Source organism: Cheilinus undulatus, linkage group 1, assembly GCF_018320785.1.
Source record: "Cheilinus undulatus linkage group 1, ASM1832078v1, whole genome shotgun sequence".
Lineage (NCBI taxonomy): Eukaryota > Metazoa > Chordata > Actinopteri > Labriformes > Labridae > Cheilinus > Cheilinus undulatus.
Genome location: NC_054865.1, coordinates 58,605,897 through 58,628,918, shown reverse-complemented (window position 1 = coordinate 58,628,918; position 23,022 = coordinate 58,605,897). Strand labels below are relative to the sequence as shown.

Genomic DNA, 23,022 nt, shown 5'->3' with positions numbered 1-23,022 from the left:
GGAGGCTCCATTATCAGAGCTAAGCAATGTTAGCCCTGCTGCTTCTGCTCTAAAACGCGTCCCATTCAATACACTTTACACATTACACACGTAAAAAGACAATAAAATTAGTCAATGCTGCACTAAGTAGTGAAGTTGTTCATTCATATAAATGGTTGTGAAAATATCGTCCTTTTTTAATCGCCTCATATGAACCAATATTTAATTTTGTACCGTGTCTGCACTAGAGGTTCAGATATACTTTATTCATTTTCATTATTAGTTGGTGGAACTTTAAAGTGTTACCACCCTTACCTCCTCTGTATAGATGATGCCGGTAAATCACCTTGGTCTGCGTGTGTATCAGCTGATAAACCCGAGGCTCGTTCATCAGCAAGTAGCGCGCCGTCGTGGACGAGCAACACGATGTTGTAGTTCGCCTAATGGCCAGCGGTGTCGCTACACTGATATTTTTCTAAATCTTGTATAGAGCCTCTTTAACCTTTCAGAGATAAACAGAAGAAAAGGCCGACACAAGCACAAAAACGTTCATTTCTATACAACTGAACTTTAACGTTTGGTTTCATCACACATCATCTTTTGATGAAACGTCATTTCTTGAGGCCCTTCTTTTAAAGTCAGAGCTCATTAGATAATGAAGATATGACCCATTTGTGTCACTTCCTTCAGTTCAGTGTGATATCGTTGTCTTGCAAGAAAGATCAGAGAAGATAGTTTACTGAAGTTATTAAAGGTTAACTCATGGAGTGCCAGCCCTTTTATAAAATGTAAAGTGGCTTGTGCCAGTGTTTTTGGCCATTTTGAGTCATCTTTCAAGACCCACAGAATATTTTATACTATGACTCTAAAAATACCAAATAGCTCAAATGAAAGAAGAAACTCTCTATTTCATCATAGAAAAAAAACGTTTGTTTGCAGCTTCTTCCGTTCTTGATTTATCTAAAGTTGAATAGAGGCTAGTTTCACCAAAAAGACCACTTTTTTCTAGAAAGCTGAGAAAAATGCATTTTTGTGAAAGAGAGTCTGTCAAGCAGAACAGTGATTTCAATGTGATAGTTTTACCTTCAATGACATAAAAGACATCTGAAAATTGTATTACACGATACATACATTGTATTGTAAAATAAATAACAATGCTTCCAGTCACTGTCATTCACGCTCTGGAACTGGACGGCCTCCACGGGACCCCCCTATACGCCCACAGCCTCTCCTGCTTGTCGCTGTATGCATCCAGCTGGCGAGAGGCTGCCTTATTTCTCTGACTGGTGGGGGGGACCTTGCGGCATTCTTTAGCCTCTTGACCACATAGACAGATGAATAAAAGCGCCGATCCCTGGATTCGCTGTCGTTAAGTTCAGTGTCGGTTTCAGCGAGTCAGCGATTTCTCAGGCGAAAGTTTAAAGTTTCTTCCAGCATCTATTTAAGAACCTTTAGCTTAGATTACCTCCGTAACGATCGCTCTGCTCTTTGACCCCAGGGTCCCCACCTCTGATGTTTGATCTACCGTCACGTCCGATTGTAGTGTTCCCATATCCCAGAAGCCCCAAAATTACTGTGTGCGAGTGCCCCCTTGTGCCAGCCGCCAAAAAAACACTTTGACATATATATATATATATATATATACGTCTATGGCACTCAATGAGTTAAAGTCATTTGGCACCATCAAAAATGTCTTATTTTGAAATTGAAGTGAGGCTAGTGGACTTCCTGTTTGGATTTGGGCGTGGCTCCAAGAGGCTTTCTTGTAGGTCTTGTGACGACACATATGCAGACCAAAAACCATAAACCTGGGCTGGATTTTGTGCTGGGGCTGAATATTTAAAGGGAAATGTTTAGTTTATTTGTGTCAGGGATAATATTCAGAATGACATCAGTCTCAAAAGGAGAAAAGATGCTTTGTAGCAGATTTAGCTTGCTAGCTAACTTCCATCCCTGGGCATGTAAACAACGACAGTGGAATACAGCATCAACCAATCATCTACACACCATCATGCATGTACATCTGCAGTCATTCAGCCACAATACATATTTCACAGCAAAGGAGATCAAAACACTAATATTAAAATCTAAACATGATATTCGAAAAGTTATAAAACAGCAGATTAATGCTCCTTAAACTCCACTTTTTCACTTCTGGAGAGAAAATGTGGAAGTCTGCAAAGTTTCAGATGGTTGGAAGATTATTCCATGTGGAAATGTTTGATTTGCCAGAAGGGGGCGCTGTGAAAAAGTAATGATATCGATGCATTCAGGCTCAATGTGTGATATTCCCTCTGAAGTTTGGTGGTGATTGATATTGGCATCAAAATTTTATACGGCATGATTGGAGAATTTTCACTGCAGAAAAATGTACAAACAAGTGTTTTAAGTTTGGGCTCTGGTCATGGCCCCGCCCTACGGTGAAAACACAGTCAGCACAAATTTACATCTCCAGGTTGTCTAACTCCAAGGTTCCTCAACCCTGCTCAACCAAAGAGCCAAACTGTTGAAAAATACCTTTGCTAGAGCCACAATCCAAGTGGTGAACAAATGAAAGCAAATAGGTGAAAAAGCTGCAAAAAAAGTGGCCAAAATGGGTGAACGGGGTAAAATAGGCAGAAAATAACAGAAACTGGTTGAAAATGGGACAAAAAATGTGGAGAAAAAGTGGCAGAAATGGGTTAGACAAGACAGAACATGACTTACAGGTGGCACAGGTGACTAATACTGGCAAAAAGCAGCAAAACGGGGGGGGATTAGTGAAAAGTGACCAAAATTGGCAAAAACGTGGGGAAATGAGTGAAAAATGAGTAATGTAATGGCAAGAGGTACCTTAAATGGGCAAAAAGTGGCAAAAATGGGAACAAATGGGCAAAAAAAATGCCACCAAGGGCAATGAAATTATACAGACAAAAAATGAAGGTTGACAATTAAAGCCAGCTGTAGAAGTGTGGAAAACAAATTGCAATGGATAATTCTTAGGTCCCTTTTTTTAATAGTTTTCCATTGAAATAATATTTCAAATGTAGACATAACAGAGCCACAAATCCTTACAAAAGAGCCACATGTTGAGAATCACTGGCCCAGAATGAGCAAAAACATCCTGGAGTCAATCAGATGAAATCCTTCTAGTTCTAGTTCATTAAAATATGAAACCTGTGAATCGCCCAAAAACACCAAAATTTGACCTTTAGCTGTTTGCAGTGCACTTCCTGTACGTTTTAGAGCAGTGTTTCCCAGAGTGGGGGTCGGGAGATGCTTTCCATTAAACAAAGAGAAATGTCATGTGGTTGAAAATCATCAATTTTATCTATTATTTTAAAAAACATTCAAAAAATTAGTTCAAATTAAGATCAAAATGTAGTTATTAAGTGATATCTTCCTTAAATGCAAGTGAAAGTTACAAAAATGACCTAAAATTAAAGTTTTGCACTTGATGCTTTTGCAGTATCGTGTGCTTTATCCCCCTTTAAAGGACGATGGGGGTCCTCGATCTTTGACGCCGTTTCTTGGGGGGTCACGGGCTGAAAAGTTTGGAATCCCTGTTTTAAAGGACGGTCCCAGGAGACTTCTTCTCTGGTCTAATCATGATACATACATGTACTGGTTTTCATGCATGTAGCTCTTACCCAGTCCTCTATCCCTGCTCCATGGACTTTCACCATTCCACCAAAACCAACATTTCCACTGGTGACAGTTTTCTGGGAAGTTTGGTGAGTAAACTGCCAACTCAACATCTGGAATAGAAAACAGTCCAAACCTGAACCTGAACCTGTGCTGAAAACAACGATGGCGGGGTCTGACGCTATGTGAGGTCAAGATCTTTTTGTATTTGTGGAGATTTCAGACAGAAAATAGACGCTCTACTCCACTGTATCAGGATTCAGGCTGATCCTGGATATGAGGTTAAACCAGGACACTAAAGTCTGTGTAAATGGACCAATCATTATGTTAATCATCAGATCTGTTTGTTGGTTTTATCCTCCCAGAAACATTAGAGATGTCAGAGGTTCATAAAAATAGGGACAAACCCAGCCTGTTGATTAAACACCAGTTAATGATTCAGTCCTGGTCTTTGAAATCAGCCTCTCTTTCCTCTGTCTCTGCAGGCTGTTATTACTAATGGGAGTGTTCATCCCTGATGATTTACAGATGATGGATTAATTAAACAAACATCCTTGTTTACTGAGGCTGAATCCCTGAGCTCTACACCCAGCAGCCTTTCACAGACTAGGGCGTGAGCGAGGTCGCTGTGTTTGTCCGAGGGTGGAGCGCTGCATGGAGCCGCTGTCATCACGCCTTCACCGCCGCCGCTCTCCCCGTCGGACCTGGACAAACACTCAGAGAGAGGAAGGAGAGCAGGATGTAGCTGGAGCCACGGAGAACCACGGCACGCCGAACTGCAGACGGGTTACAACATCAGCGGCGTACACTGACAGAGAAGTTCAAAAACACAAACCCACAGTCAAGACAGCAGGGGGCGCCGACTGGTCAGAAAGCAAAAGGCAAGGCTGGAATGTTTTATGAGCTTTATAGGATCAAAGGCTGAGGACAGAATGTTGGTGAAGCTGGGGATGTTGGCATCTTTTGTCCCTCCTGTTGCCAAATTGTTGACATTACAGTTTCATCCCCTTAGATGTTTAACCCTTTTATTGATTTTATAAATCAATATCATTTGGCTTTTTGACACAAAAATGGAAAAAAGTCCTCTTTAATGTCAAAGTGAAAACAGATTTCTACAGAGTAATGTCATTAAATAAAAATCTGTAATATGAAATCAGTGAGTGCATAAATATTCATCCTTCTAGTCAGTGTTTAGTAGAGTCTCCTTTATCTGCAGTCTCAGCTGCTGAGAAGCATCCCCACATTATGATGCTGCAGAGAAGCATCCCCACATTATGATGCTGCTGAGAAGCATCCCCACATTATGATGCTGCAGAGAAGCATCCCCACATTATGATGCTGCAGAGAAGCATCCCCACATTATGATGCTGCTGAGAAGCATCCCCACATTATGATGCTGCTGAGAAGCATCCCCACACCATGATGCTGCCACCAGCGTGCTCCACAGTGGGGATGGTGTGTTTGTGGTGATGTCAGTGTTTGGCGTCTTGTCTGATGGTCTCAAAGCTCCATTCTGGTCTCATCAGACCAAAGACCTTTCTTCCTCTTGACCATGGAGTCTCCCACAGTCCTTCTGGTGAACTCTAGTCCAGATTGAATCTGAGTTTTCTTCAACAGTGTCTTTCTCTAAAGCTCTGACTGGTGAAGAACCCGGCCAACAGTTGTCGTCTGCAGAGTCTCTCCATCTCAGCTGCTGAAGCTTGGAGCTCCTTCAGAGTAGTCATAGGTGTCTTGGTGTCCTCTCTCACTAGTCTCCTTCTTGCACGCCCACTCAGTGTGTGAGGATGGTCTGATCTAGGCAGAGTTTCATATTATTTAACCCTTTTACCCTAAATAATAAGTTTTTCCTCATCCCACACTGTGTTTAAACTGTTTTCATTTAAATAATTATTGATGTGCATGTGTTTGAGTAAATCAGAATAAATACTGAAGGAAAAATAAATGTTTGAATCTGAAATGCTGACTAAGATAGATTACCAAAGGTACTTGAATTGTCAGAAAATCAAACCATATCAGATTTTTAGGAATTCATTTTTAATGTGACTTACAATTTTGAAGAGTATTTCATGTGTTTGAGTTTCAATAACGGGGTTGATTGATTTGATGCCTGCTCTGGACCAAACACATAATTCATGGCTTATAACCTGATGTTTTTAATAAATAATAGAAAGGTGAATTCTGACGTTCCCATTGGTCCTCCAGTTCTGGAATGACATGTCTATGGTTGAACAGCGGAGGGCGCGAGTGCTCCTGAAGCCTGTGCTCCTACCTCTATAAAACAGTAGAAGAAGAACTCCCGCTCGGTGCGCTGTAGCGGGCTATCACGCTGCACGTTGTTCAGATAAAACTATTAAATCTTTATTTTTAGGTGTTAAACTTGGCTGGTTTGGTCGACATGGTGAAGCTAACAGCCGAGCTGATCGAGCAGGCTGCTCAGTACACCAACCCAGTAAAAGACCGGGAACTGGATCTAAGAGGTACGTAAGCTCTGGTAGCACGTTAGCATCGTTAGCTCGCCGTGTTAGCATTGGTGGCTCTCTACGCTGTGCGCCGCTAGCATTGTTAGCAGTGTTAGCTCGTTGAGGCTAACCGTGGCCCTTCATCTGAACACTGTTTATCAACCTGAATATGTTCTTCATTATACGAACGACTAGAAATATCACTGATAATATCCTCATTATAAAAGAGGACAGACTAGAAATATCACTGATAATATCCTCATTATAATGAGAGGACAGACTAGAAATATCACTGATAATATCCTCATTATAATGAGAGGACAGACTAGAAATATCACTGATAATATCCTCATTATAAAAGAGGACAGACTAGAAATATCACTGATAATATCCTCATTATAATGAGAGGACAGACTAGAAATATCACTGATAATATCCTCATTATAAAAGAGGACAGACTAGAAATATCACTGATAATATCCTCATTATAAAAGAGGACAGACTAGAAATATCACTGATAATATCCTCATTATAAAAGAGGACAGACTAGAAATATCACTGATAATATCCTCATTATGAAAGAGGACAGACTAAAAATATCACTGATAATATCCTCATTATAAAAGAGGACAGACTAGAAATATCACTGATAATATCCTCATTATAAAAGAGGACAGACTAGAAATATCACTGATAATATCCTCATTATAAAAGAGGACAGACTAGAAATATCACTGATAATATCCTCATTATGAAAGAGGACAGACTAAAAATATCACTGATAATATCCTCATTATAAAAGAGGACAGACTAGAAATATCACTGATAATATCCTCATTATAAAAGAGGACAGACTAGAAATATCACTGATAATATCCTCATTATAAAAGAGGACAGACTAGAAATATCACTGATAATATCCTCATTATAAAAGAGGACAGACTAGAAATATCACTGATAATATCCTCATTATTAAAGAGCTCAGACTATAAATATCACTGATAATATCCTCATTATAAAAGAGGACAGACTAGAAATATCACTGATAATATCCTCATTATAAAAGAGGACAGACTAGAAATATCACTGATAATATCCTCATTATAAAAGAGGACAGACTAGAAATATCACTGATAATATCCTCATTATAATGAGAGGACAGACTAGAAATATCACTGATAATATCCTCATTATAAAAGAGGACAGACTAGAAATATCACTGATAATATCCTCATTATAAAAGAGCACAGACTAGAAATATCACTGATAATATCCTCATTATAAAAGAGCACAGACTAGAAATATCACTGATAATATCCTCATTATAAAAGAGGACAGACTAGAAATATCACTGATAATATCCTCATTATAAAAGAGGACAGACTAGAAATATCACTGATAATATCCTCATTATAATGAGAGGACAGACTAGAAATATCACTGATAATATCCTCATTATAATGAGAGGACAGACTAGAAATATCACTGATAATATCCTCATTATAATGAGAGGACAGACTAGAAATATCACTGATAATATCCTCATTATAATGAGAGGACAGACTAGAAATATCACTGATAATATCCTCATTATAATGAGAGGACAGACTAGAAATATCACTGATAATATCCTCATTATAAAAGAGGACAGACTAGAAATATCACTGATAATATCCTCATTATAATGAGAGGACAGACTAGAAATATCACTGATAATATCCTCATTATAAAAGAGGACAGACTAGAAATATCACTGATAATATCCTCATTATAAAAGAGGACAGACTAGAAATATCACTGATAATATCCTCATTATAAAAGAGGACAGACTAGAAATATCACTGATAATATCCTCATTATAAAAGAGGACAGACTAGAAATATCACTGATAATATCCTCATTATAAAAGAGGACAGACTAGAAATATCAACTGAATAATGTTCTTCATTATAATGAGAGGACAGACTAGAAATATCACTGATAATATCCTCATTATAAAAGAGGACAGACTAGAAATATCACTGATAATATCCTCATTATAAAAGAGGACAGACTAGAAATATCACTGATAATATCCTCATTATAAAAGAGGACAGACTAGAAATATCACTGATAATATCCTCATTATGAAAGAGGACAGACTAAAAATATCACTGATAATATCCTCATTATAAAAGAGGACAGACTAGAAATATCACTGATAATATCCTCATTATAATGAGAGGACAGACTAGAAATATCACTGATAATATCCTCATTATAAAAGAGGACAGACTAGAAATATCACTGATAATATCCTCATTATAAAAGAGGACAGACTAGAAATATCACTGATAATATCCTCATTATAAAAGAGGACAGACTAGAAATATCACTGATAATATCCTCATTATAAAAGAGGACAGACTAGAAATATCACTGATAATATCCTCATTATAAAAGAGGACAGACTAGAAATATCACTGATAATATCCTCATTATAAAAGAGGACAGACTAGAAATATCACTGATAATATCCTCATTATAATGAGAGGACAGACTAGAAATATCACTGATAATATCCTCATTATAAAAGAGGACAGACTAGAAATATCACTGATAATATCCTCATTATAATGAGAGGACAGACTAGAAATATCACTGATAATATCCTCATTATAAAAGAGGACAGACTAGAAATATCACTGATAATATCCTCATTATAAAAGAGGACAGACTAGAAATATCACTGATAATATCCTCATTATAATGAGAGGACAGACTAGAAATATCACTGATAATATCCTCATTATAAAAGAGGACAGACTAGAAATATCACTGATAATATCCTCATTATAATGAGAGGACAGACTAGAAATATCACTGATAATATCCTCATTATAATGAGAGGACAGACTAGAAATATCACTGATAATATCCTCATTATAATGAGGACAGACTAGAAATATCACTGATAATATCCTCATTATAATGAGAGGACAGACTAGAAATATCACTGATAATATCCTCATTATAATGAGAGGACAGACTAGAAATATCACTGATAATATCCTCATTATAATGAGAGGACAGACTAGAAATATCACTGATAATATCCTCATTATAAAAGAGGACAGACTAGAAATATCACTGATAATATCCTCATTATAATGAGAGGACAGACTAGAAATATCACTGATAATATCCTCATTATAAAAGAGGACAGACTAGAAATATCACTGATAATATCCTCATTATAATGAGAGGACAGACTAGAAATATCACTGATAATATCCTCATTATAAAAGAGGACAGACTAGAAATATCACTGATAATATCCTCATTATAATGAGAGGACAGACTAGAAATATCACTGATAATATCCTCATTATAATGAGAGGACAGACTAGAAATATCACTGATAATATCCTCATTATAAAAGAGGACAGACTAGAAATATCACTGATAATATCCTCATTATAAAAGAGGACAGACTAGAAATATCACTGATAATATCCTCATTATAAAAGAGGACAGACTAGAAATATCACTGATAATATCCTCATTATAAAAGAGGACAGACTAGAAATATCACTGATAATATCCTCATTATAATGAGAGGACAGACTAGAAATATCACTGATAATATCCTCATTATAATGAGAGGACAGACTAGAAATATCACTGATAATATCCTCATTATAAAAGAGGACAGACTAGAAATATCACTGATAATATCCTCATTATAATGAGAGGACAGACTAGATTCACTGTAAGTTGGAGCTGATATGAACCAAAATCAGCCCAGGTATTTATCAGGATGAATGAAAAACATCTGGAGGTTTCTCCTGTTAAACATTTTTGTCATGATGTTAAAACATTTAAACATTTTATGGTTTAGTTAAATTCAAACTGTATTAAAACCACCTTAAAACCCATGGTGATAGAGAGAGAAGTTGTGGGCTCTCAGTACTGGAGCAGTTTTTCTGTGAAATCATATAAAATCAGAGAATTATTGATCCTCAGAGGAAACTCCTATAGAAACACCCACAGCTTAGTTAAATCGTGCAGAACAATGGAAATATTGATGAAAGTGTTGAAATCGTCATTATTAGGGATGCATGAAATTTGATTTTTGCCAATATTTACATGTTAAATTTAGTTAATGTGATGTTTCTGTTACAGATTAGGGATGCAGTGTTGTTGGTATGATACTGGAATCAGCAGTTGTGAAAATTTCTGCTGCTATTTACAACCAATATATCTGCTGTAAATACTGGCAATATGAACATATAAGTTAGTGGAGTTTTAGGGTGTATTCACACCTGGCTCATTCGGGGCAGTTGTTCCCAAACAGTGAGCGCCCCCCCTAAAGTCCGGTTCATTTGGACATATGTGAACACAGCGGTTCCTTTGCAGTGAGAACACAATCACCTCAGGAACCAGCACAACTGACTCATAGCTGTAGTACACACTGTAGTCGTGGGGGCAGTAGTGTGCCCGGTTGCCACCCGTTCAGTTAAAACAATAGAAGAAGAAGGAGTAGAAGAATCAGCAACAGCAGAAGAAGAAGAAAAGGCGGAAGAACAACAGATCTATCTGAGTCGTGGGCTCGGTGAGGCGGCACGTCTTCGTTTTAACAAGTGCATCAGCAGATTATTTTCCAGTCTTGACTGTTGAAAAAAATGCCTGTTTTGTTGATGTAGCATCCACTGGTACATTAGCCTGATGAACGCTATAAAAAAAACTAGCCACACATGCTGCTGATGCTCCATGGCTGTTGTTTTTCCCCGTGGAAAGCAGTTAAGAACCTGAACGAATGAATGAAGATAAGGAAACTCCCCGCCTTCCAGGTAAGATTTCTGACCAATGAGGGACGAATTGGATCGCACGCGGCATTTGTTTACAACTTTGGACCGCAAGAGACTTTTGCCGTGTGAACACAAACGAACCAACCAACCAACCCACAACTGAAACAAATGCATCGTTTCTGCCCCTGAATCGGAACAAAGCAAACGAGCCACAGGTGTGAATACACCCTTAGTCTAGATCTACATCAGCTAAAGTCAGGGGTGTCGAACTCAGTCACAGCAGGGGCCAGATTCTGAACCTAGGTCTAACCTGAAGGCCTAACAAGGTCAGTATTTAATGGGGTGCACCGATCAGTTGGCGCCGATTTCCTTAATTTTGGGGTATTGGCAATTGGCCAATACTTGCATATGAAACCGATCTTATCTACCGCTACCTACTAAAATGTGAAAAATAAAAGACTAAAGGAACTGATATAATTTAGTAATCTGGACAGCATTGCTCTAAACTTTTCATGTGTATTTGATAGAAGTACCTCGTGCAGTTAAAACAACAAGTTTGTATTATTTCAAGGTTATTGTTCAGTGTTATTCAATAAATAAAACTGGAACATTGAAGGTGTATGCTGTCAGTTATTAAAAAAATGGGAATCGGCAGGTCAGGCTTTTTAAAGATTGGTGATTGGCCAGAAAATTGCAATCGATGCACCCCTAATATTTAACCATAAAATGTCAACCTTATTTTCACTGCAAATGAACTGTGGGTTAAAAAATGTAGCAATGATGACAAAAGATTTTCAGATTGAAAGGTGAACATGATAAGTTAAAAACTCAAAATCTGAGATTAAAAAGTCAAACTTATAAGTTCAAAAGGTAAAAAACATGACATTTAAAGTCAAAATAATGTTTTTAACAGTCAAAATAGGAGGTAAACATCGAAATTATGAGTTTCAAATGTCTCAATATGAAATAAAATTAAAAATCATGAGTTTTTAAGGTTAAAAAAATGAGAGAAATTTTAAATTTAGGAGTTGAAAAGAGTCAAAACTTGAGATAAAAGTCCAAATAATGATTTTAAAGGGTCCAAACAGGATTTAAAATTATGAATCTAAAAGGTAAAAATATGAGATAAAGGTCAAAGTTATGAGATGTAAAGGTTAAAATATGTAATAAAAAGTCAAAACCATAACTTTAGACATAACTGTCAGATGCAAAATTGAAAATATAGAGAAAACATGAATTTCTCCTACCTTCCTGACTTTTTATCACATTATTTTTATTTTTCTAATTTTTATGACTCAACATTAATGTTATAAATCATCAAGGTTAAGTTTACATTTTTATACTGGAGGAAATCTGCAGACCTCATACTGGCGGGACAGTTACTAAAAAAATGTCATATGATCTGGTGGGCCGGGGTGTAACTGCACCACGGGCCAGATTTGGCCCCTGGGCCTTGAGTTTGACACCCGTGGCGTAAGTCTTTGTCTTTATTCTTCATCATTCCCAACACTATAAAGTCTGAAGGACTGAGTTTTATTAGTTAATCCTAAGTACCTAAATACATTTACTTAAATTACTGTAGTTTACTCGTGTTTAGGGGTACTTGTACTTTTTGAGGTTTTTTTTTTTTTACCATTATTTTTTATCCACTCAGCTAAGTAGAGTTAAGTCTGTAACTGTATTTATACTTGAGTATTATAGTGTGTGTGTGTGTGTGTGTGTGTGTGTGTGTGTGTGTGTGTTTTCCACCTCAGTACCATTTAAGCCCACGTGTGTTCCAGATAAGCCCACAACCACATTTATTGACAGAAATATAAAAAATTAGAATGTTTTTCAGGTAGTAAACACTCATTCAGTAACATGTTATACATGTTAAACACAGTTGATTTTTTTAACTTGGATTTAATGTTTGGCTTGTAACAATGGACCACCACAAACATGACTAAGTAGGCCTAAAACTAATTTTTATTGGCTTCAGTATTTAACATTTCATTGAACATTTTATTTAATATTTACAAAATTTGATTCAATATTGACAAAATTTAAAAAAAGGATTTGTTTTTGAAAGCATCAAATGACGTTACAGTGCATCAGCAATATCTTATTGAACTTGGATTTTCTGGGCAGCATGTGATCTGTGATGTACTCGTGTTAATGAAGTTAGTATGACAACATCCAACACAGGATTACAGTGAAACGCTGTCAAACCTTTCCTTATTTCCTACTGAAACACATAAGATGGCTTAAATGGATCCACAGTGACTACCAGGGACATAAAGATAATATATTCTCACCAAAATGAAACAAATGTGTAAAGAAATGCCTGTAGCCTAAATATGCTGTAAAACTGCCATCACAGTGATCCCTCTTTAGCCAAACTTTCTGAATTATCGAGGAGTTCTCGTTCAGCGTTAGCTTACGCTGGCTGTTTTTTGGGTCACTGTACCATTTAAGCCCATCTTGGAAAAAAGACAGTTTTTTAAAATATTTCACCCACCCAAACCCTTTTTTGTGTCTTAATTTGAAGATTTATGTAAAATGAATCAGTAAACACTTAGTTTGTGTACTTATCATGTTTAATCCTTCAGCAGTGTTTCTATCAGTACAGACTAGTCATTAGCTCGCTACGCTAGCTAGCATGACTCATCTTTTCACATAAAACTAAATAGTAAGAAATGACAAAAAACTACTTGTTTATACACAAAAACCAAATCAATAATTTCTCAAATTACATAATATGAATGTACTTAACAAGTCACGGCTGAAAATAGTTTTTTTCTGAGGGTCCCAAAACACCAAAGACGACTTTATCAGAGCCTCCTAAGACTGCATGAATGTAGGCGGGCCTTATTCAATATCCACAAATGTGATTGGTGCCAAACAAAAACTGACATATAATTAAGAAACTGTGTGATTGGACCAAATAATGTATAACATTAGACAGGCCACTTTTTTTTCTTTTTTTTTTTAATTGACTTCAAAGTTGCAAGTGGGCTTAAATGGTGCCTGGGCTTAATGGGTAAACTTACCCTAGATTTATTTTTAAATTGTTCCTTTGGTTTAAGAAAATGAAAACTTACAGTTCACACAACTTCAGATCTCCAGGTTGTCTAGTATGAACCAAAAAACCCCCGGTGGTTATTTCAGCTGTTCTCTTAAACTTCTAATGTGAGTGTCCCTGCTCACACTGGAGGTCACCGCTCCTCGCCATTACTCTAACCGTGCTTGTGCATTTGACCGCACTCTGTGGTCATGATTGTGGTCCCTGAAAGGGTTAAATAATCAGTGATAAATAAAAACAGTTCCTCCTTAGCATTGATCATCGTGTTTCCTTCCTGCAGGTTATAAAATCCCCGTTCTGGAGAATCTGGGAGCGACTCTGGACCAGTTTGACACGGTGGATTTCTCTGATAATGAGGTCAGAAAACTGGACGGGTTCCCTCTGCTGAAGAGACTGAAGACGTTACTGATGAACAACAACAGGATCTGGTGAGTGACAGCGCCAACACTGAGCCATGGCCTACCTTAGAGACGTGCAGTATGAGATTTTAACGGGGGGAAACGGGGTCAGAAACTGAAACTATGGCAGGAGCAGGACAAATCTAATCTCTGATTTTCTTTAAAAAACAAAAAGAATTTAAGATTTCAACAATTTTTCTAATCCTTGTTGAGAAAAAACAAACGAAAATGACAAAGAAATTAATCACAGCAGGTTTTTCTTTTATTTGATGAATAAAATTTAGCAAAGAAGCTGAATTTCCCTCTTGGGAAAGAGTGCGAGCTGTAATATAGTCTCAAAAAGGGACTTAGTTTACGACGAGGAGAGAGTTTTTTACATCAACACAGAAAGCTGCACTGATTTGACAAAACATGGATGTGAAGTTCCTCCGTAACTATAAAGTCAAACATTGTAATCTGAGGCTCCTTAAAGCAAGCGGGCAAATGATTCTGCTAGGCCTGGATGTTATGGCCATGGCATTTTTCTCACCCTGCACGGTTACGGTATACAGGTGCATCTCGAAAAATGAGAATATCATGAAAAAGTTCAGTATTTTTTGTCACTCTTTTCTGAAAGGTAAACCCATATATTATATAGACTCATTACACACAGAGTGAAATATTTCAAGCCTTTATTTCTGTAAATGTTGATGATTATGGCTTACAGATAAGAAAACCCAAAATTCAGTGACTCAGAAAATTAGAATATTAGATAAGATCAACAAAAAAAGGATGTTTTAAACAGAAATGTCAGGTTTCTGAAAAGTATGTTCATTTCTATGCATCAATACTTGGTTGGGCCTCCTTCTGCATGAATTACTGCATCAATGCGGCGTGGCATGGAGGCGATCAGCCTGTGGCACTGCTCAGGTGTAATGAAGCCCAGGTTGCTTTGATAGCAGCCTTCAGGTCGTCTGTATTGTTGGGTCTGGTGTCTCTCATCTTCCATAGATTCTCTATGGGGTTCAGCTCAGAGTCACAGTAACTCCATGGTCACTGAAGCAGCTTTTGGTACCTTTGGCAGTGTGGGCAGGTGCCAAGTCCTGCTGGAAAATCAAATCAGCATCTCCATGGTGCTGGTCAGCAGAAGGAAGCATGAAGGTCTCTAACATGTCCTGGTAGATGGCTGCCTGACCTTTGACCTGATAAAACCCAGTGGACCAACACCAGCAGATGCCATGGCAGCCCAGATCATCACTGACTGTGGGAACTGGACTTCAAGAAACCTGGAGTCTGGGCCTCTCCATTCTTCCTCCAGACTCTGGGACCTGGATTTCCAAATGACATGAAAATGTACTTTCATCTGAGAAGAGGACTTTGGACCACTGAGACCACAACAGTCCAGCTCTTTTTCTCCACAGCCCAGGTAAGACTCTTCTGACGTGGTCTCTGGTTCAGGAGTGGATTGACACGAGGAATGCCACATTTGTAGTCCATGTCTAGGATTGGTCTGTAGTCCAGGTCTAGGACTGGTCTGTAGTCCAGGTCTAGGATTGGTCTGTAGTCCAGGTCTAGGATTGGTCTGTAGTCCATGTCTAGGATTGGTCTGTAGTCCATGTCTAGGATTGGTCTGTAGTCCATGTCTAGGATTGGTCTGTAGTCCATGTCTAGGATTGGTCTGTAGTCCATTTCTAGGACCCGTCTGTAGTCCAGGTCTAGGATTGGTCTGTAGTCCATGTCTAGGATTGGTCTGTAGTCCATGTCTAGGATTGGTCTGTAGTCCATGTCTAGGATTGGTCTGTAGTCCATGTCTAGGATTGGTCTGTAGTCCAGGTCTAGGATTGGTCTGTAGTCCAGGTCTAGGATTGGTCTGTAGTCCATGTCTAGGACCCGTCTGTAGTCCAGGTCTAGGATTGGTCTGTAGTCCATGTCTAGGATTGGTCTGTAGTCCATTTCTAGGATCCGTCTGTAGTCCATGTCTAGGATTGGTCTGTAGTCCAGGTCTAGGATTGGTCTGTAGTCCATGTCTAGGACCCGTCTGTAGTCCAGGTCTAGGACTGGTCTGTGTGTAGTGGCTCTGACTCCAGCCTCAGTCCACTCCTTGTGAAGCTCCCCCAGATTCTTGAATGGATTTTTCTCTCCGATCCTCTCCAGGCTGCGGTTCTCCCTCATGCTGGTGCTCCTTTTCCTGCCACACTTTTTCCTTCCACTCAACTTTCTATGAATCTGCTTGGATACAGCACTCTGTGAACAACCAGCTTCTATAGCGATGACCTTTGACCTTACCCTCCTTGTGGAGGGTGTCAGTGACTGTCTTCTGGACATCTGTCCAGTCTGCAGTCTTCCCCATGATTGTGGATCCTACTGACCCAGACTGAGACCATTTAAAGGCTCAGGAAACCTTTGCAGGTGTTTGGAGTTCATCAGCTGATTAGGGTGTGACTCCATGACTTTACAATATTCAACTTTTTCACATTATTCTCATTTTCTAAGAGGGTTTTCATTATCTGTAAGCCATAATCATCAACATAACAAGAAATAAAGGCTTGAAATATTTCACTCTATGTGTGATGAGTCTATATAATATATGGGTTTACCTTTCTGACATGAGTGACAAAAAATATTGAATTTTTTCAGGATATTCTAAATTTTTGAGATGCACCTGTATGGACAGTAAATGTTTGTATCTTTGTCTCCTGTGGAATAAATGGATGTTAAATGTTTGTATCTTTGTCTCCAGTGGTATAAATGGGTGTTAAATGTTTGTATCTTTGTCTCTTGTTGTATAAATGGGTGTTAAATGTTTGTATCTTTGTCTCTTGTTGTATAAATGGGTGTTAAATGTTTGTATCTTTGTCTCCTGTGGTATAAATGGATGTTAAGCGTTTGTGTCTTTGTCTCCTCTGGTATAAATGGATGTTAAGGGTTTTTGTCTTTGTCTCCTGTGGTATAAATGGATGTTAAGCGTTTTTGTCTTTGTCTCCTGTGGTATAAATGGATGTTAAGCGTTTGTGTCTTTGTCTCCTGTGGTATAAATGGATGTTAAGGGTTTTTGTCTTTGTCTCCTGTGGTATAAATGGATGTTAAGCATTTGTGTCTTTGTTTCCTCTGGTATAAATGGATGTTAAGCGTTTGTGTCTTTGTCTCCTCTGGTATAAATGGATGTTAAGGGTTTTTGTCTTTGTCTCCTGTGGTATAAATGGATGTTAAGCGTTTGTGTCTTTGTCTCCTGTGGTATAAATGGATGTTAAGCGTTTTTGTCTTTGTCTCCTGTGGTATAAATGGATGTTAAGCGTTTGTGTCTTTGTCTCCTGTGGTATAAATGGATGTTAAGCATTTGTGTCTTTGTTTCCTCTGGTATAAATGGATGTTAAGCGTTTGTGTCTTTGTCTCCTGTGGTATAAATGGATGTTAAGCGTTTGTGTCTTTGTCTCCTCTGGTATAAATGGATGTTAAGCGTTTGTGTCTTTGTCTCCTCTGGTATAAATGGATGTTAAGCGTTTGTGTCTTTGTTTCCTCTGGTATAAATGGATGTTAAGCGTTTGTGTCTTTGTCTCCTGTGGTATAAATGGATGTTAAGGGTTTTTGTCTTTGTCTCCTGTGGTATAAATGGATGTTAAGCGTTTGTGTCTTTGTCTCCTGTGGTATAAATGGATGTTAAGGGTTTTTGTCTTTGTCTCCTGTGGTATAAATGGATGTTAAGCATTTGTGTCTTTGTTTCCTCTGGTATAAATGGATGTTAAGCGTTTGTGTCTTTGTCTCCTCTGGTATAAATGGATGTTAAGGGTTTTTGTCTTTGTCTCCTGTGGTATAAATGGATGTTAAGCGTTTGTGTCTGTCTCCTGTGGTATAAATGGATGTTAAGCGTTTTTGTCTTTATCTCCTGTGGTATAAATGGATGTTAAGCGTTTGTGTCTTTGTCTCCTGTGGTATAAATGGATGTTAAGCATTTGTGTCTTTGTTTCCTCTGGTATAAATGGATGTTAAGCGTTTGTGTCTTTGTCTCCTGTGGTATAAATGGATGTTAAGCGTTTGTGTCTTTGTCTCCTCTGGTATAAATGGATGTTAAGCGTTTGTGTCTTTGTCTCCTCTGGTATAAATGGATGTTAAGCGTTTGTGTCTTTGTTTCCTCTGGTATAAATGGATGTTAAGCGTTTGTGTCTTTGTCTCCTCTGGTATAAATGGATGTTAAGGGTTTTTGTCTTTGTCTCCTGTGGTATAAATGGATGTTAAGCGTTTGTGTCTTTGTCTCCTGTGGTATAAATGGATGTTAAGCATTTGTGTCTTTGTTTCCTCTGGTATAAATGGATGTTAAGCGTTTGTGTCTTTGTCTCCTCTGGTATAAATGGATGTTAAGGGTTTTTGTCTTTGTCTCCTGTGGTATAAATGGATGTTAAGCGTTTTTGTCTTTGTCTCCTGTGGTATAAATGGATGTTAAGCGTTTGTGTCTTTGTCTCCTGTGGTATAAATGGATGTTAAGGGTTTTTGTCTTTGTCTCCTGTGGTATAAATGGATGTTAAGCATTTGTGTCTTTGTTTCCTCTGGTATAAATGGATGTTAAGCGTTTGTGTCTTTGTCTCCTCTGGTATAAATGGATGTTAAGGGTTTTTGTCTTTGTCTCCTGTGGTATAAATGGATGTTAAGCATTTGTGTCTTTGTTTCCTCTGGTATAAATGGATGTTAAGCGTTTGTGTCTTTGTCTCCTGTGGTATAAATGGATGTTAAGCGTTTGTGTCTTTGTCTCCTCTGGTATAAATGGATGTTAAGCGTTTGTGTCTTTGTCTCCTCTGGTATAAATGGATGTTAAGCGTTTGTATCTTTGTTGTTTTGCCTCCAGCCGTATTGGAGAGAGCCTGGAACAGTCTCTCCCCAGCCTGACTGAACTGGTCCTGACCAACAACAACATCCAGGAGCTGGTGAGTTCATATCAGGATTTGTCTGGAAAGCTGCAAAGATAAATGATGGATATTTTCATATTAACTAACGCGTAGAAAGGAAGAGCCATTAAAGGCTGTAGTGGATCTCTGGTGTGATGTATTTATTTATTTATTAATAAACAAGGGCATGCTTCTTTATCTCTGGGTTTGATTAGTGAAGTCTGATAAGACTAATGTGGTTTTATTGTGTACAGGGAGACCTGGACCCTCTGTCCTCGGTGAAGACGTTATCCCTCCTCAGGTAAGGATCATCTTCGATCAATAATAAATCACGTATTGATTAGTAATCCATTTATAAAGGTGTACACTCTGATCTCAGCCTGCTGAGGAACCCGGTGACCAACAAGAAGCATTACAGACTCTACGTGATCAGTAAGATCCCACAGCTCCGAGTGCTGGACTTCCAGAAGGTCAAACTGAAGGTGAGTGCAGGCGGGTGGGGTGAGTGTGAGCCAATCAGAGCGGCTGTAGCTTTATTTAAATCTATTTAATGGCCTGGTCTGAGCCGTGAATCATGGATCAGCTTTGTTAGAGAGGCAGGCTTTAACACGTTTGTACCTGAATGATCGCTGAAGTGACAGGAAATAATAATGGAGATGACCTGAAAGTGGACAGATCAGTGAAACAGGGATTTAGAGCTGTAAAGTAAAAATGTGTTTTCTTGTTAAATATTCTCTAAAGTGCAGCGTCAGCAGTCCAGGCTCTGAGGCCTGTTCAGGGAGTCAGCTGGTCCTTTCAGCTCCTTAGAATAGGTCTAAGGTGAAAACCTACCTGGATCAATTTGAATGTAACACCAGCACACAGAGGAAGTGTTGATCCAGCAGCTGGAGGCCAGGCAGGAGCAGAACTGTGTGTCAATAATGAGCCTGTTCACTTTAACTGTGTGATATCGTCACAGGAACGCCAGGAGGCCGAGAAAATGTTCAAAGGAAAACGTGGCGCTCAGCTTGCAAAGGATATTGCCAGACGAACGAAAACGTAAGATGAAAGTCCACGATGGACAGCAGCTCCTCAGAATCACTGGATCCAGACTGACCGTTAGCCTAGCCTTAGCTGTGATCCGTCCAATCAGGAACCAGCAAGGACTGATCAGCACATAAATATCAGGATCATCAGCTGATGTGAGGCTGGCTGCTCAGTGGGCGATTCTCAAATCTGTACTGATTTATTAACGTGGACATAAGGGCAGCTTATATTATTATATCAGCTCTTTGCTCCACTGATAAAGTCCTTTCATTAAAAAGTGCACTGCTTTGGTACGTTAATTTTATGGTCGGTGGATTTTAAGTTTGAAATTAGAAATCTAAAATCAAGAAGGAAGCTGTTTCCTGACTACCGTTTAAAAACATGAGGAAATAAAAAAACGTTAAATGACATTAAATGAGAAGGGGGGCTTTACTGATTAAGGAGGACTTGAATAGAATCAGAATCAGGGCCGAGAGAGGGGAGAGACATGCAGGAAAGGAGCCACAGGCCAGATCTGAACCAGTACTATGCAGGGTGCAGCCCAACCTCCAGTGCTTCTGTGCTCCATATCTAATCTTTCCTGGTGAAAAGTTTGTTTGAAGAGAAATCAAACTAGTCCAACTCTTTCACATAAAATATAAAACTTTGGAGGAAATTTCCAGAACCTTTTTGAGCTTTCAGTGGTTCTGGTTCAGTCTTGGTGAATCACGCTCCTATAACATTTATTTGTTTTGTCATGTTAGATCCATCACTACCTAAAGATGATTTTCAGGCTGTGCATTTGTATAAAGTGTAGTTTACCTCAGCTGTTAGGCGCTGGAGAGCCTTAAAATGCCTCCTTGAAGTGCTTGAAAAGTGGTTGAATTAGCCCTTTAACAGGGCGTACGGACCCTGGAATATTTGGTAATCGGCCTGAACTTGTCTGCTGTGCAGCCAGCCAATCAGACATCATCACTGATGTAATGTGACCCAATCAGACCGCCGTGAGTGACGCATGTGTTAACGGCGTCACGGTTAAACGTGGAGCCTCAGTGGTGCTCAGGGCTGCTGTCTATGGACGTGTATCGGTTAACAGACTAAAGAACAGATACTACACTGGGTCAAAGGTCACCTACAGGAGCATGTCTGTTAGCTGGTGTCTGAATGGAGCCTGTCTGTTTCAGATTCACTCCTGGAGTGGCGGCACAGCTGGAGAAGAAGAGGACGGGGCCGTCCCAGGCTGATGTGGAAGCTATAAAGGTGTGTGAGGACGGGGTCGTGGTTAAAGCCGGTTTGATTCAGATTTACTCTAAAATGACAGGAAGAAGCCAGCAGGTCATGGTGTGAGAGCAGGAAACCATCCTGTGGTCCTCCTCAGCGCTGTAACACAAAAATACTGACATGAATGCATGAGAGTGATTGTTTAGCAGATAAAGACGGTCATGTGACATCGCTCCGGAGAGAGATTTGAATTAAAGAGGCTCAAATAAAACCATGAACTACAAAAGCAGCCTCAATGTGCCCTCATCTGGGGAGGCGGGGGGTCATGTGGCTGCAGGAAACCCCCTTAACCCCACCCTCCAGTGGGTGTTGGTCATGTTTCAGCCCTCATCCCTCTCCAGGAGCTGCTGTTCGACCTCTGCCTGTATTTGTCCCGTTACTGTAGAGATTTATCGCCTATCTGTGTTTCAGAACGCCATCGCTAACGCCTCGTCATTGGCCGAGGTGGAGAGGTTAAAGGGGATGCTGCAGGCCGGTCAGATCCCAGGACGAGAGCTGAGAGAAGGTCAGTACTGGTCCTTCACCCACGCTGAGCTCTGATGTCAAAAATTCCTGTTAAAAAAAAAAAAAAAAGAGAGAAATGAGATTTTCATCAGGGATCTGATCATTACTTCCTCATCTGGAGTTTAGGGTTGGCTGTGATTTCTCTGATGTTGTTTCTATGTCTAATATTGATCGATGGACCCATGGGTGTCTGTTTCTGATCAGGCCCAGGTGGAGTAGAGGAGGAAGAGGAGGAGGAGGAGGAAGATGTTTCTCAGACAGAGGATCACATGGTTGAAGGAGAGCAGAGGAACGATGAAGATGAGGAGGAGGACGGCGAGGACATGGACGTGGAGCAGCATGTTAACGGATCCTGAAAACCCCCAGAGCTGATCTATTTTTTTATTTCTGTTTGATGAAAGCTTTTTTGTTGTAAATTGACCATTAAAGTGATTTCTTTATATGCTGGGTGAGTCTGCGTTTATTTCAGAATCAACATTTATCGTCTTCAACTTTCTTTTGCAACTTTCCTGCCGATTATTTCCCTTGTGTGCCACTCTTGAACACCTTTCCACTAATCTGCCAGGCTATTTATGCTGTAATTTTTGCAACTTTAACAGATTTTTTAAAACTTTTTGCCCCTTTTTGCTTCCTTAACCCAATCTTCACCATTCTTTAACTCATTCAAACCACTTCTTTCACGTTTTATCCTCTTTGTGCCACTCTTTTATCCATTTTTGTCATTTTTCTTCAATTTTTGCCTATTTTTAACCCATTTTCATTACTCTATTGAACTACTTTTTGCCATTTACAACCAATTTTTGTCACTTTTGGCCCTTTTTCCCTCTAACCATTTTTTGCCACATTTTAACCTCTTTTCACCACTTTATCTGCTCATTTTTGCAGCACTTCTGCCAACCTTAACTCTTTTTTAAATATCTACTCATTATGACAGTGAATTTCAGTAAAAACATATCTAATGTTGAGTAATTCTAAAACTAGTTCAATATATTTTTCTGTTGGGTGGATTTAACAGCTGCAGACATGAAAACCCAAAGGATACTCTTAGAACAACATCCTTTTTTC

The 23,022-nt window shown here is 38.9% G+C and overlaps 1 protein-coding gene across 1 annotated transcript; it reads left to right on the top strand.

Annotated features, from left to right (window-relative positions):
* The first annotated feature begins 5,874 nt into the window (after positions 1-5,874).
* snrpa1 (small nuclear ribonucleoprotein polypeptide A') lies at positions 5,875-22,397 on the top strand. The gene is made up of 9 exons (XM_041784866.1): positions 5,875-6,080; positions 14,194-14,341; positions 19,128-19,206; positions 19,422-19,468; positions 19,547-19,649; positions 20,126-20,205; positions 21,357-21,432; positions 21,865-21,958; positions 22,162-22,397. The coding sequence occupies exons 1-9, from the start codon at positions 5,999-6,001 to the stop codon at positions 22,311-22,313; spliced, it is 861 nt and encodes a 286-aa protein (XP_041640800.1). The 5' UTR covers positions 5,875-5,998; the 3' UTR covers positions 22,314-22,397.
* Positions 22,398-23,022: the final 625 nt, after the last annotated feature.

Coding starts and splice junctions, on each gene's coding strand:
- snrpa1 (XM_041784866.1), top strand. CDS start 5,999: ATGGTGAAGCTAACAGCCGAGCTGATCGAGCAGGCTGCTCAGTACACC. Junction 19,469..19,546: donor AAGACGTTATCCCTCCTCAG/GTAAGGATCATC, acceptor CTCTGATCTCAG/CCTGCTGAGGAACCCGGTGA. Junction 19,650..20,125: donor TCCAGAAGGTCAAACTGAAG/GTGAGTGCAGGC, acceptor ATATCGTCACAG/GAACGCCAGGAGGCCGAGAA.